At 43.2% G+C, this 15,990-nt stretch overlaps 2 protein-coding genes across 2 annotated transcripts; one reads left to right on the plus strand and one right to left on the minus strand.

Moving 5' to 3' along the window:
- The first annotated feature begins 6,429 nt into the window (after positions 1-6,429).
- ackr4a (atypical chemokine receptor 4a) lies at positions 6,430-10,082 on the plus strand. Its single transcript, XM_062482456.1, has 2 exons — positions 6,430-6,573; positions 7,379-10,082. Exon 2 carries the CDS (start codon positions 7,394-7,396, stop codon positions 8,510-8,512), a length of 1,119 nt encoding a protein of 372 aa, XP_062338440.1. The 5' UTR covers positions 6,430-6,573; positions 7,379-7,393; the 3' UTR covers positions 8,513-10,082.
- Positions 10,083-11,155: 1,073 nt separating this feature from the next.
- Positions 11,156-15,885, minus strand: e2f5 (E2F transcription factor 5). Its single transcript, XM_062482455.1, has 8 exons — positions 15,552-15,885; positions 14,107-14,216; positions 13,845-14,010; positions 13,185-13,289; positions 12,129-12,459; positions 11,630-11,806; positions 11,370-11,408; positions 11,156-11,278 (listed from the first exon to the last, which is right to left on the minus strand). The coding sequence occupies exons 1-8, from the start codon at positions 15,681-15,683 to the stop codon at positions 11,169-11,171; spliced, it is 1,170 nt and encodes a 389-aa protein (XP_062338439.1). The 5' UTR covers positions 15,684-15,885; the 3' UTR covers positions 11,156-11,168.
- Positions 15,886-15,990: the final 105 nt, after the last annotated feature.

Raw genomic sequence — 15,990 nt, forward strand, 5'->3', positions numbered from 1 at the left:
TGACTCCTAAAAGAAAAGGGGAAGAAAGGCACAGCCACTATCCAGAAGTGGAATACATGATTGGAATAATTAAAAATTAGGAATTTAGTCTTTCATTTCTGACGTAATGTCTGACGAGTGGCTAAACTTTAATTTCCCATCACCTATTTAACTTTTAAATGGTTTAATTTGAGAGACACCGGGAGAAGGTAAATCGTGGTAACCGAACATGTACAGGTACTGGATGTTTGTCTCATCTTTCTGTTCGTCAGAGTTCCAGGATTAAGAGGCAGGAGCAGAAACGACCAAAGTCTCGTCCGGGATCCAGAGGTGCCCTTGTTAGACCCTCTGACACCCAGATGTCTGGATGTTTATCTAATCATACCGTTCGTCAGAGTTCCAGGACTAACAGGCAGAAGAAGAAACGACCAATAACTCGTCCGGGATCCGGTAGTGCCCTTCGTTGTTAACCACCCGACACCGACATCTTAGATTCTCTCAAGCCGAAGCAAGATGTTTCACCTTAGACAAGCAGCATGTGACATCTTGGGTCAGTCGTAGAGCAACTGATTGCAGATCAAGAGGTCCTGGGTTCATGTGCCCCCTGTATTTTGCTTTCATTAGAAGCGTCTGCTAATAATTGTCATTCATCTCCTGTTGTTTTTGACTGCTGTGTCCCCTTTCACGAGTCTTGCAGTTTTAAACTGACTTTGGGGTGCATTTAACAAAGATCATGAAGAAGATCAGCTTTGGCAGAAAATTATTTACTGTGGTTGCCAGATTCAGCACGTAATTTCAGTTTCTACCACTGGGTGACAGCAGTAAGCTATGATGTATCATGCAATTCTTTTGTTATTCATAATTTGAGCGCTTGTATAGCTTGTTAAACGCGAAATAAAGTCAGTAACAAAAATACGCATCAACGTGCATATTTACTGTGTGAAATCACCTACCTCACAGACCCGAGAAGTCAGTGTTTATTCCAAAAATACACTAAGATCATTTCATTCTGGAAAGTGCGTCTCTTCATTGGCTGTGAGATATTCAACAGACATCAACCATATGAGATAGACACACTTCAGAGAGAGCAGGGATGAGATGTATAATAAACACTGATGAAAACATCAGTGTCTCTTGCCACCTCTACTGTGTGTATGTTCTGGAGAAGCTCCACCCCTTGGCAGTTCTTAGTTCTCTGATTCACAAATTTGGGACAGAGAAGGTGGAGGAGAAGAGATCACGCTTGGACCGTCTGCAAATAATGTGATCATAATGTAACGATGACACCTCCCAAAAGCAGTGTTGAGCAACAGTTGAGCAATTGCTCTTACTGTGGAATTTCAAAACAGGGTTGTTCTGTTCCCATGAAATAGTCCAATTGATTAACTCAGTGTGGAATAATCAATCAAGTCAGTTTTTTCCGACCATTCAATTGTACTGTTTGTAGATGTGTACGTGTATTGCGTGTTTGTGTGCATGTTATCTAAGGCATTCTTACTCTCATCTGGAAGTAGTTAGCTGTGTGAGTATAAAGTGGTGCAGACCATTTCCAGGCTCTCCACTGGACCAGAATGGAGTGGACTGTGCAGCTGTGTCTGCTGTGTGTGCAGGTCTGTGTGCTCACCGCCACATCCCTGCAAGCCCCACACAGAGGAGCTCTACCAGAGGAGGGGATCCTTGACAACACAAATACGGTACGAATTATACTCTCAATATATAAGTTGTGTTGTCACAAAGAGGCTTTTAGATGACATACAGTAGTTTGACAACATTTGAGTTTTGGAGTTTGGGGTGTATATTTTTGTGCTTGTAGCGCAACCAAAATTTAAAGAGCTGCATGAAGCGTGTTGAATCCACTCTTTCTACTTCTTACAAGTTATGTTCAAGTCAAGATTTATATTTTTTAGCTGTACAAATGATCTCTAAGTCATCTGCTGACTTCACTTAATGTCTACACTGGGTCCACAACAAAAACAATTAAATCTAGAACTACTCACTCTAGAAGTACTCACTCTAGAAGTACTCACTCTAGAAGTACTCACTCTAGAAGTACTCACTCTCAATTCTGTCCTCAGAAGGACAGTTGATTCATGTGAGACATTATGGAGTTATGTGAATCACTTGAAGTTATAACGTGAGTCTTATTCTGATGTCAGGAGGAGGTCCTTGATGAGCTGAGGAATCAAGTGGAGGCTGTCACGGACGCTCCTTTCCCAGAAGTAGAAGGATGCCAACACAGACCAGGGGGGTGTTCCCCTTTAGCCCCCAACCAGGTGAGACATGGTACCGTTGTCCTGAATTCAGGACTGGTCTGGTCGGACTGATCTGAGGCATGTTGTCATGTTGTACTGCTTTAGTGTGCCTAATGATGCTATGACTGCACTGGTGAACCTAAGTTGTTAGTTTGTGTTCCTGCATCCTGTCATGCCGACATCCAAACTGAAAACAAGTGAGTTTGGGGGGGAGGGGGGAGATGGACCATTCCTTAAATAAAAACATTGCAACATGCAAGAGACACAGTGTGTTTGCCATACTGGCAGAGTTTAGACATATTATGTGTCCTGTACTATACTGTTTGTCCTTATGCAGTATTTTATTCTACATGGACCTATGTGTCTGAAATGGAGTTCAATTGTATGTCAACTGTCAGAAAATTGAAATGTTGACTGAGAACCAGCATGAATGAACTATAGTGCTGTGGAATAAGGTTGTCAGATTTGCAAGCTTTGATTCAGATCATTTTCAGGTCTTTAGGGACAAAAGACAGACAGATTCCCTACTTGCTCTAGGTCCCTCTGTCGTACACATCAATCTACATTAGGAATTTAGTCTTTCATTTCTGACATAATTTCTAACTTAATGTCAGGAGTGGCTAAACTTTAATTTCCCATCACCTACTTAAATTTAAATGGTTTAATTTGAGAGACACCGGGAGAAGGTAAATCGTGGTAACCGAACATGTACAGGTACTGGATGTTTTTCTCATCTTTCTGTTCGTCAGAGTTCCAGGACTAAGAGGCAGGAGAAGAAACGACCAAGAACTCGTCCGGGATCCAGTAGTGCCCTCGAACTAGGGAAGATCGAGCCGAAGCTTCTCTCTTAAGATGTTTCACCTTAGACAAGCAGCATGCGCCATATTGGGTCAGTCGTAGAGCAACTGATTGCAGACCAAGAGGTCCCGGGTTCATGTGCCCCCTGTATTTTGCTTTCATTAGGAGCGTCTGTTAATAAGCGTTATTCATCTCCTGTTGTTTTTGACTGCTGTGTCCCCTTTCACGAGTCTTGCAGTTTTAAACTGACTTTGGAGTGCATTTAACAAAGATCATGAAGAAGATCAGCTTTGGCAGAAAATGATTTACTTTGGTTGCCAGAATCAGCACGTAATTTCAGTTTCTACCAATGGGTGACAGCAGTAAGCTATGATGTATCACGCAATTATTTTGTTATTCATAATTTGAGTGCTTGTATAGCTTGTTAAATGCAAAATAAAGTCAGCGACAAAAATACACATCAACGTGCATATTTACTGTGTGAAATCACCTACCTCACAGACCCGAGAAGTCAGTGTTTATTCCAAAAATACACTAAGATCATTTCATTCTGGAAAGTGCGTCTCTTTATTGGCTGTGAGATATTCAACAGACATCAACCATATGAGATAGACACACTTCAGAGAGAGCAGGGATGAGATGTATAATAAACACTGATGAAAACAAGTTACAGCTCCAGCTGTCAGCATTGTTGCAGTAGAGCTGTTTATCAGCTCGGGGCTTCACTGGGTGGTGCCCTGGGCCCTGCGTCAGCAAGCACAACTCAAGAGAAACACATTTAAGAAACCAATCATAAACTGGTTCATAAACTTTTCAGGATCTTATTGATTGATCTTCCATGCCAATGAAAGTACCAGGAATACTCAGTTGCTCTTACTGTGGAATTTCAAAACAGGGTTGTTCTGTTCCCGTAAAATAGTCCAGTTTATTAACCCAGTGTGGAATAATCAATCAAGTCAGTTTTTTCCGACCATTCAATTGTACTGTGTGTAGATGTGTACGTGTATTGCGTGTTTGTGTGCATGTTATCTAAGGCATTCTTACTCTCATCTGGAAGTAGTTAGCTGTGTGAGTATAAAGTGGTGCAGACCATTTCCAGGCTCTCCACTGGATCAGAATGGAGTGGACTGTGCAGCTGTGTCTGCTGTGTGTGCAGGTCTGTGTGCTCACCGCCACATCCCTGCAAGCCCCACACAGAGGAGCTCTACCAGAGGAGGGGATCCTTGACAACACAAATACGGTATGAATTATACTCTCAATATATAAGTTGTGTTGTCACAAAGAGGCTTTTAGATGACATACAGTAGTTTGACAAAATTTGAGTTTTGGAGTTTGGGGTGTATATTTTTGTGCTTGTAGCGCAACCAAAATTTAAAGAGCTCCATGAAGCGTGTTGAATCCACTCTTTCTACTTCTTACAAGTTATGTTCAAGTCAAGATTTATATTTTTGAGCTGTACAAATGATCTCTAAGTCATCTGCTGACTTCACTTAATGTCTACACTCAGTCCACAACAAAAACAATTAAATCTAGAAGTACTCACTCTAGAAGTACTCACTCTAGAAGTACTCACTCTAGAAGTGCTCACTCTCAATTCTGTCCTCAGAAGGACAGTTGATTCATGTGAGACATTATGGAGTTATGTGAATCACTTGAAGTTATAACGTGAGTCTTATTCTGATGTCAGGAGGAGGTCCTTGATGAGCTGAGGAATCAAGTGGAGGCTGTCACGGACGCTCCTTTCCCAGAAGTAGAAGGATGCCAACACAGACCAGGGGGGTGTTCCCCTTTAGCCCCCAACCAGGTGAGACATGGTACCGTTGTCCTGAATGCAGGACTGGTCTGGTCGGACTGATCTGAGGCATGTTGTCATGTTGTACTGCTTTAGTGTGCCTAATGATGCTATGACTGCACTGGTGAACCTAAGTTGTTAGTTTGTGTTCCTGCATCCTGTCATGCCGACATCCAAACTGAAAACAAGTGTGTTTGGGGGGGGGGAGAGACACCGGGAGAAGGTAAATCGTGGTAACCAAACATGCACAGCTACTGGATGTCTATTTCATCTTTCTGTTCGTCAGAGTTCCAGGACTAAGAGGCAGGAGCAGAAACGACCAAAGTCTCGTCCGGGATCCAGGGGTGCCCTTGGGCGTCCTGGACCACCTGACCCCAACGTCTTAGATTCTCTCAAGCTGAAGCTTCCCTTTCAAGATGTTTCACCTTAGACAAGCAGCATGCACCATCTTGGGTCAGTCGTAGAGCAACTGATTGCAGACCAAGAGGTCCCGGGTTCATGTGCCCCCTGTATTTTGCTTTCATTAGAAGCGTCTGTTAATAAGCGTCAGTCGTTTCCTGTTGTTTTTGACTGCTGTGTCCCCTTTCACGAGTCTTGCAGTTTTAAACTGACTTTGGAGTGCATTTAACAAAGATCATGAAGAAGATCAGCTTTGGCAGAAAATGATTTACTTTGGTTGCCAGAATCAGCATGTAATTTCTGTTTCTACCAATGGGTGACAGCAGTAAGCTATGATGTATCACGCAATTCTTTCGTTATTCATAATTTGAGTGCTTGTATAGCTTGTTAAATGCAAAATAAAGTCAGCGACAAAAATATGCATCAACGTGCATATTTACTGTGTGAAATCACCTACCTCACAGACCCGAGAAGTCAGTGTTTATTCCAAAAATACACTAAGATCATTTCATTCTGGAAAGTGCGTCTCTTTAATGGCTGTGAGATATTCAACAGACATCAACCATATGAGATAGACACACTTCAGAGAGAGAGCAGGGATGAGATGTATAATAAACACTGATGAAAACAAGTTACAGCTCCAGCTGTCAGCATTGTTGCAGTAGAGCTGTTTATCAGCTCGGGGCTTCACTGGGTGGTGCCCTGGGCCCTGCGTCAGCAAGCACAACTCAAGAGAAACACATTTAAGAAACCAATCATAAACTGGTTCATAAACTTTTCAGGATCTTATTGATTGATCTTCCATGCCAATGAAAGTACCAGGAATATTCTGTCATCTATTTTACTGTATATGCTGTCATAAAGGAAGCAATTTTAGTCTTGAATTTAAGGCAATATTTGAATCTTGCCAACTTTTTGCCTCGCCATATTCATCTTTTGGTTTAAGGAATAATCGATTCACAGTCCATTTAAAAAAATGTCATAAAACCAAAGAGCACAGTAAGGAGTGTTTTCTATTGGCCGTATCTCTCTCTCTCTTACTCTCTCTCTTTCAGTCTTTTTTCTTTCTCTTTCTTTCTCTAGCTCTTTCTCTGTCTCACTCTCCTCTCGCTCATTTGTTCTTCTCTCTCCTCTTGATCTCTTCCCGCCCTCCCCCCTCTCCCCCTCCCTCTCTATCTCTCCCCCCCCCCCTCTCTCTCTCTCTCTCTCTCTCTGTCTCCCACACTTAGTCAGAGTAACAGTACAGTGAGGTGACACATTCCCAGAAGCTTATCAGTAGATTCAGACCAGACTGGTGGATCTAAACCAGGAGATTTTATAGGCTTCCCAAGACAGAGGAACAAAGCACACAAGGTAAGAAAGATAATTTGTTATTATACATTATCTTCAGAAATGTGAAGGAAACTCTAACTGTATAAAGAAGTATACTGTATACAATATTTGATTATTTACTGCAAGATTCTGTACAGCCAGAAAGTAATAATAACACTGTAAAGTTTAACTGAAAGGGTTCACCATTATTGCCATTAGTTTATTTAAGACTTCTTTTGTGTTTACATCTATGAATTGCATTTTCAAATCCTATGTGATGTTGTTCAGCTAATTCAGTTTAGAGTTTGCTTACCTACTAAACAGCCTTCTGTAAATGAGCAAGAACCTGACACAAAGACCTGTGCTAGGGTAGGTGTCGGATTTTGACAGAGTGGCATCTCCATCTGGACCCGTGGAATGTGTTTGTTTTGTTGGTCCTCACGCTTCCTTTATGGAAGTTTGGAGAAAACAAAAGGGAGAAATGAATATAGTCTTTCTATTTGCAGCTTTAATTTGTACTATTTGTATTTTTTTGTACTATCTGTATTTTTAGAATGTAAATTATGGCTACTTTATATTTTATTCTAAATCCCCTTAGTATTATCTAGACTTCCTTTTGTATAGTTGGACCACATATTTAAGTTTTAAGATTCCTATATGTTTAATGTATGCACCTTCCTGCCAAAGTAAATTCCTTGTCTGTGCAAACTTTCATGGCGATTAAAACCCTTTCTGAATCTGATTCTAATGGTGACACTGTGCACAGAAAAAAGCTCACTTGCATTAAACTCGATCAAAATGGGTTCATTACTACCATCTTGCACCTACTTCCTGCTTGTCTTAACAGAATCGTCCAATCAAAATGGATATTCCCGAGGGAGAGGACTACGAGTACCATGACAACATGAGCCTATTTTACCATGACAACTACAGCTACGAAGACTACCACACCGTATGCGAGAAGAGTGACGTGCGCTCCTTTGCCCGGATCTTCTTGCCTGTGGTCTACGTCTTCTGCCTGGTGGTGGGGGTGGCTGGCAACGCCATGGTAGTGGCCGTTTATGCCTACCGCAAACGCCTGAAGACCATGACGGACGTATACCTCACCCACCTTGCAGTGGCCGACCTCTTTCTGCTCTTCACCCTTCCGTTCTGGGCCGCTAATGCTGTGCAGGGCTGGGATCTAGGCGAGGCTCTCTGTAAGATAGTCTCTGCCTCTTACACGGTCAACTTCACTTGCTGCATGCTGCTGCTAGCCTGTATTAGCCTCGACCGCTACTTAGCCCTGGGTCGAGTTCAGGGTAGACAGCAAGGAGTCCTGGGAAGGGCTCTCCACCGACGTCACAGCGGGAAAGTGTGTGTGGCGGTGTGGGCCGTGGCCCTGCTCTTAGGCCTGCCTGAATTGATCTTCTCCACAGTGAAAGAGTCCACCAGCAGGAGGATGTGTCTGATCGTGTACCCCTACATCATGGCTCAAGAACTCAAGGCTTGTCTGGAGGTTGTGGAGGTTCTCCTTAGCTTCCTGCTGCCTCTCTTGGTCATGGTATACTGCTACTATCATGTAGGGCAAGCGCTACGGGGTCTCCCTGAGCAGAGCAGGGGCAGGAAGTGGAAGGCTGTGCGGGTGATGCTATGGGTGGTGGGAGTGTTTGTGGTTACCCAGTTGCCCTACAATACAGTGAAGGTCTACCGTGCTATGGACTCCGTCTACAGGCTGGTGACCCACTGTGGGGCGAGCAAGGCTTTGGATCGTGCGGCTCAACTCACAGAGAGTTTGGCTCTGATCCACTGCTGTTTAAACCCAGTGCTTTACGCTCTGCTTGGGTCCTCTTTCCGTCAACACGTGCTGAAAGTTGCCAAGATGGTTGGAGAGAAAAGGAAGAGAAGGAGAGGAGAGGCAGGTCAGAGAGAAGAGCAGGCAGTGGATATGTCCTTCAACTCTCATTCAGCCTCTCAGGAAACAAGCACTTTCTCAATATGAATGAGTTACTGCTACTAAACTGTAACTGGTTAAAATACTTTTTTGTATTCAAATTAGGTAGGGTTCCCTACTACCTATAATAGCTGTGCTTGAAAGGTTGTTGAAATGTTGAAATTTATTTACATTGGTATCAACATTGTTACTTATTATATTCAGTCACATATCAACATATTAAGTACAAATATTGTAAATGTATATGGAAGCCAATAAAAAGTATGTCTAAATACTACAAAGCATTTTTCCCATAGTGGAACTACATGAAATACAGAAAATAATGTACAGTACTTGTCAACAAAGCTATTATCTGGGCTGGCATTGTGTAGACAGTAGCTATGCGAGGCCAGTCCTCTCCAGAAATGTGGTCAGCCTAGATTTCCGGCAAAGGGAATGTTTACATATTTGCCTTTTAATGTCAACAAATCTGTATTGCTGTATTGTGATTGCAATTATAGAGGATTGCAAAATGACACTGTTTCCCCCCATCTCCAAATGTAGTTGTGGGCTAGGCAACATTTAAGTGAGTTTAAGCACACTGTTTCAGGCGTAGTCTTACATCAAGGCCTTTAGACGACTTTACAGAGTAGCACAATCTTCTCTTTTTTCCTCAAGCAACCAAGTAAACAGTGCTGCAATTAGACTGTTCTAGGAAGTCGCTGTTTGTTGTTGCATGGTCTCAAACCTAGCACTCACTTGTTAGGTTTTAGGATTCTTCCCCATGCTGAAAAAGATAAAGGGTGTTTTCCCCGCACACATTAACCATACCGTATCAAATACCATCGGTTTATAACAGCGGGTAATTTGGTAAGATTGTAGAACACGCCACGTTGCCAGGCATGACGGAATTCAATCTTTTTTTATGTGAAGAGTTGCTTGTGATTTAAATTCCTCAGGACATCTGAACCCCACATTTACTCCATATCATTCTTCCGCGTGACAATAAGCAGGAAGCAAGCGTCAGCCCTCCAGGAACAGACAACGAGACGCTCTGAGGATGAGGTCAACTCGTGTTCCTGTCCTTCTAAACACAACCTTGGAAAAAAAGATTACCTTGGAGTGTACAGTGTAGCATACTTCATGTCTTTACTTACAATGCCCTTGTGAAAAACAATGGGACTTCTGTGGTGAGTTTCAGGTAAGTGTTTGTAGGATCTGTCAATGTCCCTGCCAAAAAACCTTGCCTGACTGGTTGTGGATGGAAAATTGAGGCTGCAATCATTCATTTCCTTCAGGAAAGATTTAATTAATTCTGCACTGGTTGAGATTTGAGCTTGCAAAAATGTGGGATATTCATGCCATTCTGTTAACAATATTTCCTTTTTTGTAAACTCAGAGAGGGACTGTTGATGCTTTGCACCTCAGAATGCTACCTCATGTTTTCACATATGGGAACTCTTACCAATGCCCCCCCCCCCCCCCCCTCCAAACAAATAACACATGTACAACACGCACACAACTTTCCACAATCTGGGTTTTCTTTGATTTTCTCAACCCCCTGTACTGTTTGCATTTTGTTTTTTAAATGGTCAAAGAAAATAATTATGTGGGTGATTAAAGTTGAGAAGCTCCATGACGTAACAGTTCACAGCAGTTTAATGTTTATTATAAAACTTTGGTCCAAAAATGTGCAAATATAACAAAAAAAAGTTATTTTGATTAGAAAAAATAACATTCAAAAGTGCTAGATAAGGCACTTCCAATTGGTCTATGAACATAAAGAAAATAATTTTCTAAAGGCTGATTGAATCATCACAATAAGGCAGTTGACTGGCATTCTTCAAGTTAACAAAACTAGAAAAAGGAATAATTTCCTTATAAATTAAGTACAAAATAAAATAATATCTATCCAAATATATAACTATAAATACTTATTAGGAAAAATCACTTTAGCCTATGATATGGCAGTGTCACAGTCATTTAGAAATAATAATTAAACAGTAACGATCATATTAGGTTTGCAGCAATACAACATAAGATTATGGTTACTAACGAAACCAACATCATGTGAACTCATGCAATCTACAGCACCAATCTAGATAGTGATGGGATATACTGCATGTTATCAGATAATACTCTGTAACTGTATAAAAAGACATGCATGGATTTGCTTAGACATTAAGATGGTGTCCATCTCAGTAAACAAATGTTTATATCTGGGTCTTATAAATCTGTTAAGCATCTAGAAAATGGTTAATAACAAGTAAAGAGAACACTGAAGGAAGGGATTCTGGGTAACAAAACCCTGCAGACCTTCGTAGCACACCACACCCCTGTTGGATACAAAACTGAAGAAATCGAGAGGTGAACATATAAGGATGTCTACTCCTTCTCTGCAGTGCTGCAGATTTTTTCCCTTACATGGAACCTAAATACGGTTTCATTATTGTCAATATCCCAAGCTGTCCCAAAAACTGAATTAGCAGTTTTTTTATGCATCTATATCCTATGGTATATGTGTAAAATATATCATTATTTATTTGTACTTAAATCCCCTTTATTCTACTGCAAGACTGTCGTAATATGGCAGTTGGAATCGAGAAATGAGACAACTCCCATGTTTGTGCGGGAGAAAAAACCCAGGAAGGGATGAAAGAGTGCAACCGTTAATACAGGAATAGGCAGTGAACCTGAGACTGGTAATGCAAGGGACATGGTGAATTCAGTAATTGAGAATCTGAACGTCAAAGAGGTCGCAGACTCCTTCGTTGTCGTCCAGGTTGAAGTTGTAGTCCCCGGCCGTGCTCGGGGACAGCCGCAGGAGAGGGAACACTGGAGGAGGCGAGAAGGGGCAGAGGTCAGACTGCAAAGTTTCAAACCACATTATGGATTTTCTTTGTAACACTTTGACATTCATTCTCACCATCTGAGGACATCAGCTCATCTATCAGGTCAGCAACTCCTGAGAGGGACGAGGAAAGGTCACAGGGTAATATAGCACATACAGGCACAAACACTGTGTCACACACACGTATAAAATCAATAAAAGAGAAATACCAAAAGTTCAGAATGTTACCGTAACAGCCTGCCTCAACCTTCACTCTGATGCTCCCAGAATCCCCCTCCCCCATCTACCCACTACCCGCACCTCCACCCCCCCACCCCCTGTCCACCCAGACTCACCCTCTCTCTCGTCCTTCATCTGATCCCCAGTCCCGGGGTGGAGCTTCAGCAAGCTGCCCACGTCCAGCAGGGACTGCAGCTCCTGGCCCGACACGTTCACCTGCTGCTGGGGGTCCAGAGCCGAGCCCAACACTGGCAGCTGCATGCTCAGCACTGGCTCAGTCTGGGCGGGGCACTCTGCAAGAAATACAACACAGCCCATCTGGTAAATACATAAAAGGTATGTTCAGAACTTTCCAGAAGCCTACTCAATTAGTCTTTTGGGAATACATTCAAATGGCCTTGACTGTTTTTTGACTTTTGGCTTGAACTGATTTTTCTTTCCATAAGATGGCCTAAACTGCTGAAGTGAGGCCAAAGGTTGGCGGCAGAGCATGTGTTCCTTCAACACACACACACACACACACGCTTTCAACAGGAACAGCAAACCACGAGAAAAATTGAAATCTCAACCGCTCCAACCTGCCCACATATCTCGAGCTCTGGCTCATGTCCGTACCCATCTGCACGTCAGGAGGGGTGGAGGAGGGCGTCAGGTCGCCGTCGCGCCCCAGCGGCGCCATCTTGTGGCTGACTGAGTGCCCCAGGTCATGCATTCCAGAGGGACTGGAGGACGGGGTATAGGCCTGGCCCTGGGCTGAGAGCATTGGGAACGTCTGCAGGCTGGCAGGGGTGGTGGGGGGGGTAGGCATGGAGGACAGGTCCTCGAGAGGAGGCACTGAGAAGACCACAGGCTTGGAGGTTTCATGCTCCCTGTTGATGAGCATCACCTTGATGGGAGCAGACTGGCTCCGCAGGTTCACCTGATACTTCTTCTGGCCCTTCTGACCCTGGATGGAGACGGAGGAATGGTGGTGAAGATGCACACTTTTTTTAAATCAAAAAATAAGACGATGTTATGTAATTTTAGGATGTTCAGGGTTCACGTGTGTGTATGTACGTGTGCGTAGCATGCCACGACTGTCCATCTGTGTGGAGAATAACGTTTTTCAGTTTGATTCGAACATACTGTATGAGAATGAGACAGGACCAGAGAGACAATGGAAACGGGTCAAACAGTACACAATAGGGGTGGGAATCCTTTGGTACCTCACAATTCGATTTTAATCGATTCTTGGGGTCATTAAATCGATTAAAATCGATTGACAAAAAAACCCACCCCTAGTACACAACAGGCTGCAGACCATGTTGGAGGAAAGCAAAGTCTCTCCACACAGAGAGATTTACATTGAGACTAAGCTCTAACGTGCATTTAAAATCATCCCACTTTTATGACAAGGGTCATCTAATACTTTTTTTTTTTATGTGGGGGGAAAGAATGTGAGGGGAGAAGGAATGTTAGTGGGAGTCAGGTGGCTGAGCGGTGAGGGAAGCGGGCTAGTAATCCGAAGGTTTCAAGTTCGATTCCCGGTCATGCCAACTGACATTGTGTCCTTGGGCAAGGCACTTCACCCTACTTGCCTCGGGGGGCATGTCCCTGTACTTACTGTAAGTCGCTCTGGATAAGAGTATCTGCTAAATGACTAAATGTCTAAATGTAAATGTTAAAAGTTACCGTCTCGGGCATTGGCACCTCCAGTTGAGTCCCTGAGGGAGCCACCACAGCCAGGAGAGTGTCTCCCACGAAGGCGTCACACACATCCTCATGTGAAACGTACTTATATGTATGTAGGGGTTAAGGAAGAAAAAGGGGGTTCAAGGGGAAGGGGAACAACTGTACTCAAACAATCATGAATAACTGGAAAAACAAGATCAAGTGGCTTACACTTGCAGGAGACGAAAACCACACCGCTGCCCAGACACAGTACACCTGTAAGAACCCCTCCTCTGTTCAAAGAGCAAACAATAGAAGAATGAGAAATGCATTTATTTCAACTGATGTCAGGGAAATCTCATGACCTCTTCGACAGTAACAGAGACTATGTGCACGTGTGTGTCAGGAAGGTAAACAGATATGGCCTTGAGAGCTGAAGTGGGGTCAGATGGTTGAGAGGTTAGGGAATCGGGCTATTAATCAGAAGGTTGCCGGTTCGATTCTCGACCGTGCCAAATGATGTTGTGTCCTTGGGCAAGGTACTCCACCCTACTTGCCTTGGGGGGAATGTCCCTGTACTTACTGTAAGTCGCTCTGGATAAGAGCGTCTGCTAAATGACTAAATGTAAGTGGAAAAGAAGTAGGAAATAAGCTAGTATTAAATAGTTTTTAGAATAAAAGATATCGACTGACAACGCTGTCCTCATTCATGTGTGTGATGCTCTGCTCCAGCCAGGCCTTCTGACTGTCCAGTTCCATCTCTTTTCTCTCCAGCTCAGATATCTGAGCCTTCAGCATCTCCACCTGGTCCAGAACCTCCTGGGTCTGGCAGCCCAGGTTCTCCCCCCTGAAAAGCCAAAGAGAAACGCACAAACACGGCGTCACACCTCCTTTCTCCCATGCATGTATGGCTTTGCTCAGAAAACAGCCACCTCTCGCTAACCTCCACTGGATGATGTTCTTGGTTTTCTTCTCGATAAGCCCCACCCCTTCCAGCACGTTTGTGATGTCATAGATCCTCCTCTTCTGACGCACTGCCAGACTGTCAGCAGCCTGTGGATTAAGATGAAAAAGAGACATTTTGTAGGTTGTGCTTACAACTTCCAAGCATGGGATTGTTCACAAAGATGCTGGCATTTTGGCACACAGTACTAGGGACATTCTAGTGAAGGAGAAAGCACTCAAGCATGAGCAGAGGGAAAGGCACTTAATTAATTCAAGACTCTTACAAAATCAAGCTTTACAAACAAACCAAATGCACTCCACACACAGAAACTCAGAAACTACTAACAATTACAAGAAGGGAGGGGGGTCAGGGGGGGAAGGGAGCCTTGCTGAGTAAACATTAGCTTGCTTTGGCGCGCAAGGAGAGAGGGAAAACTCCTTATCATTACAATTGAAAGGAGGAAAAGAAAGAGTAAGACTTGGCATCTTAGTGAATACTGAGTAAGTGCTTAAGGTATTAGTAGCAATGGTCACACTACAAGTAATAGCCATAGTACTGCAACAATAGCTGGGACTAAATAGCCTAGCAGTATTAAACACAAATGGTTTCTTATTTCATAAATAAGACGGAAAATCCCGGAAAGAGATTTTGGAGCAAAGGTAACAAACAGTTGAGATGAAGTGAACAGAGGGAGAGGGGGAGGGGGTGAGGGCGAGAAGGGGTATGCGCAGGTGTCCCATGTACGTGAGGGGGAAATGAAAAAGAAAAAAAACAGGAATGACTTGAGAGTCTGAATGGACCACTTTCACAATTGTATTACGTTATGCCGTTTTTCAATTTTTATTTTAATCACTGACTGATGAATAAGGGGAAATTGGCTAGCTTTTTGCTAAACTTGGAGTCAGTTGGCTGAGCAGTGAGGGAATCGGGCTAGTAATCCGAAGGTTGCCAGTTCGATTCCCGGTCATGCCAACTGACGTTGTGTCCTTGGGCAAGGCACTTCACCCTACTTGCCTCGGGGGAATGTCCCCGTACTTACTGTAAGTCGCTCTGGATAAGAGCGTCTGCTAAATGACTAAATGTAAATGTAAGCTGCGTGGGGAAATTGAATGATGATGTTCATAAAACGTGACTGTAACAACGATTACAAACTGACTTTTAAGCCGAGAAACAAAGCACTTGGATGTTTCTCAACCCAACCAAGGTATCTAGCTAGTACAGTACGTGTCTAAAAAGCCTAATCAGTTCGTGTTGCCTGCGGTAGTCTACCTGAATGAAAATAATCAAAGCACCTGACTTGACACTAGTGACACGATGGTGAAAGGGGCTAGCTGTCCTTTGTTCACGTTTGCTGACTGAACAGCAAGTAAAACAGACAATTCACAAACAAAGCTTGACCAATACAAATAATTGCTGTGTTTCAACTAAAGTTCATAACTGACCACTTTGAGATCAAGTACGCCGTCCTTTGCTTCTTGTAGCAGAGTCACAAACTTGATGGTAAGGAGACCCAAACTTTTCTCGTGGCGACTAGATCCCCCGTTCGACTGACTCGAGCGCACAGACTCTGCCATTGTCTCGAGCTCCAGTGTGAGAAATGTTTCTTCCACAGAAAACTTCGATAGCAGTCTTACTTATTCGTAAGACAACGACTTTGATTCACGATAAATTGTAAATTCACCTAATTTACCTCAGGAAGACAGCAAATCGGTTTGAGGGTTTTTTAAATGAACGGATATTACGTTAGGTTACAGTTGTCAAGGCAACGACACCTCCTTGACTCCACCTCTACCCCTACAGTCACATCCCCTTTTAAAAGATTACTAATTCAACTTAATGTAAAATGCAAACAGAAAAAAACAGTTCAAGACGGGTTTATAC

The sequence above is a fragment of the Osmerus eperlanus genome, chromosome 16 (genome assembly GCF_963692335.1).
Source record: "Osmerus eperlanus chromosome 16, fOsmEpe2.1, whole genome shotgun sequence".
NCBI lineage: Eukaryota > Metazoa > Chordata > Actinopteri > Osmeriformes > Osmeridae > Osmerus > Osmerus eperlanus.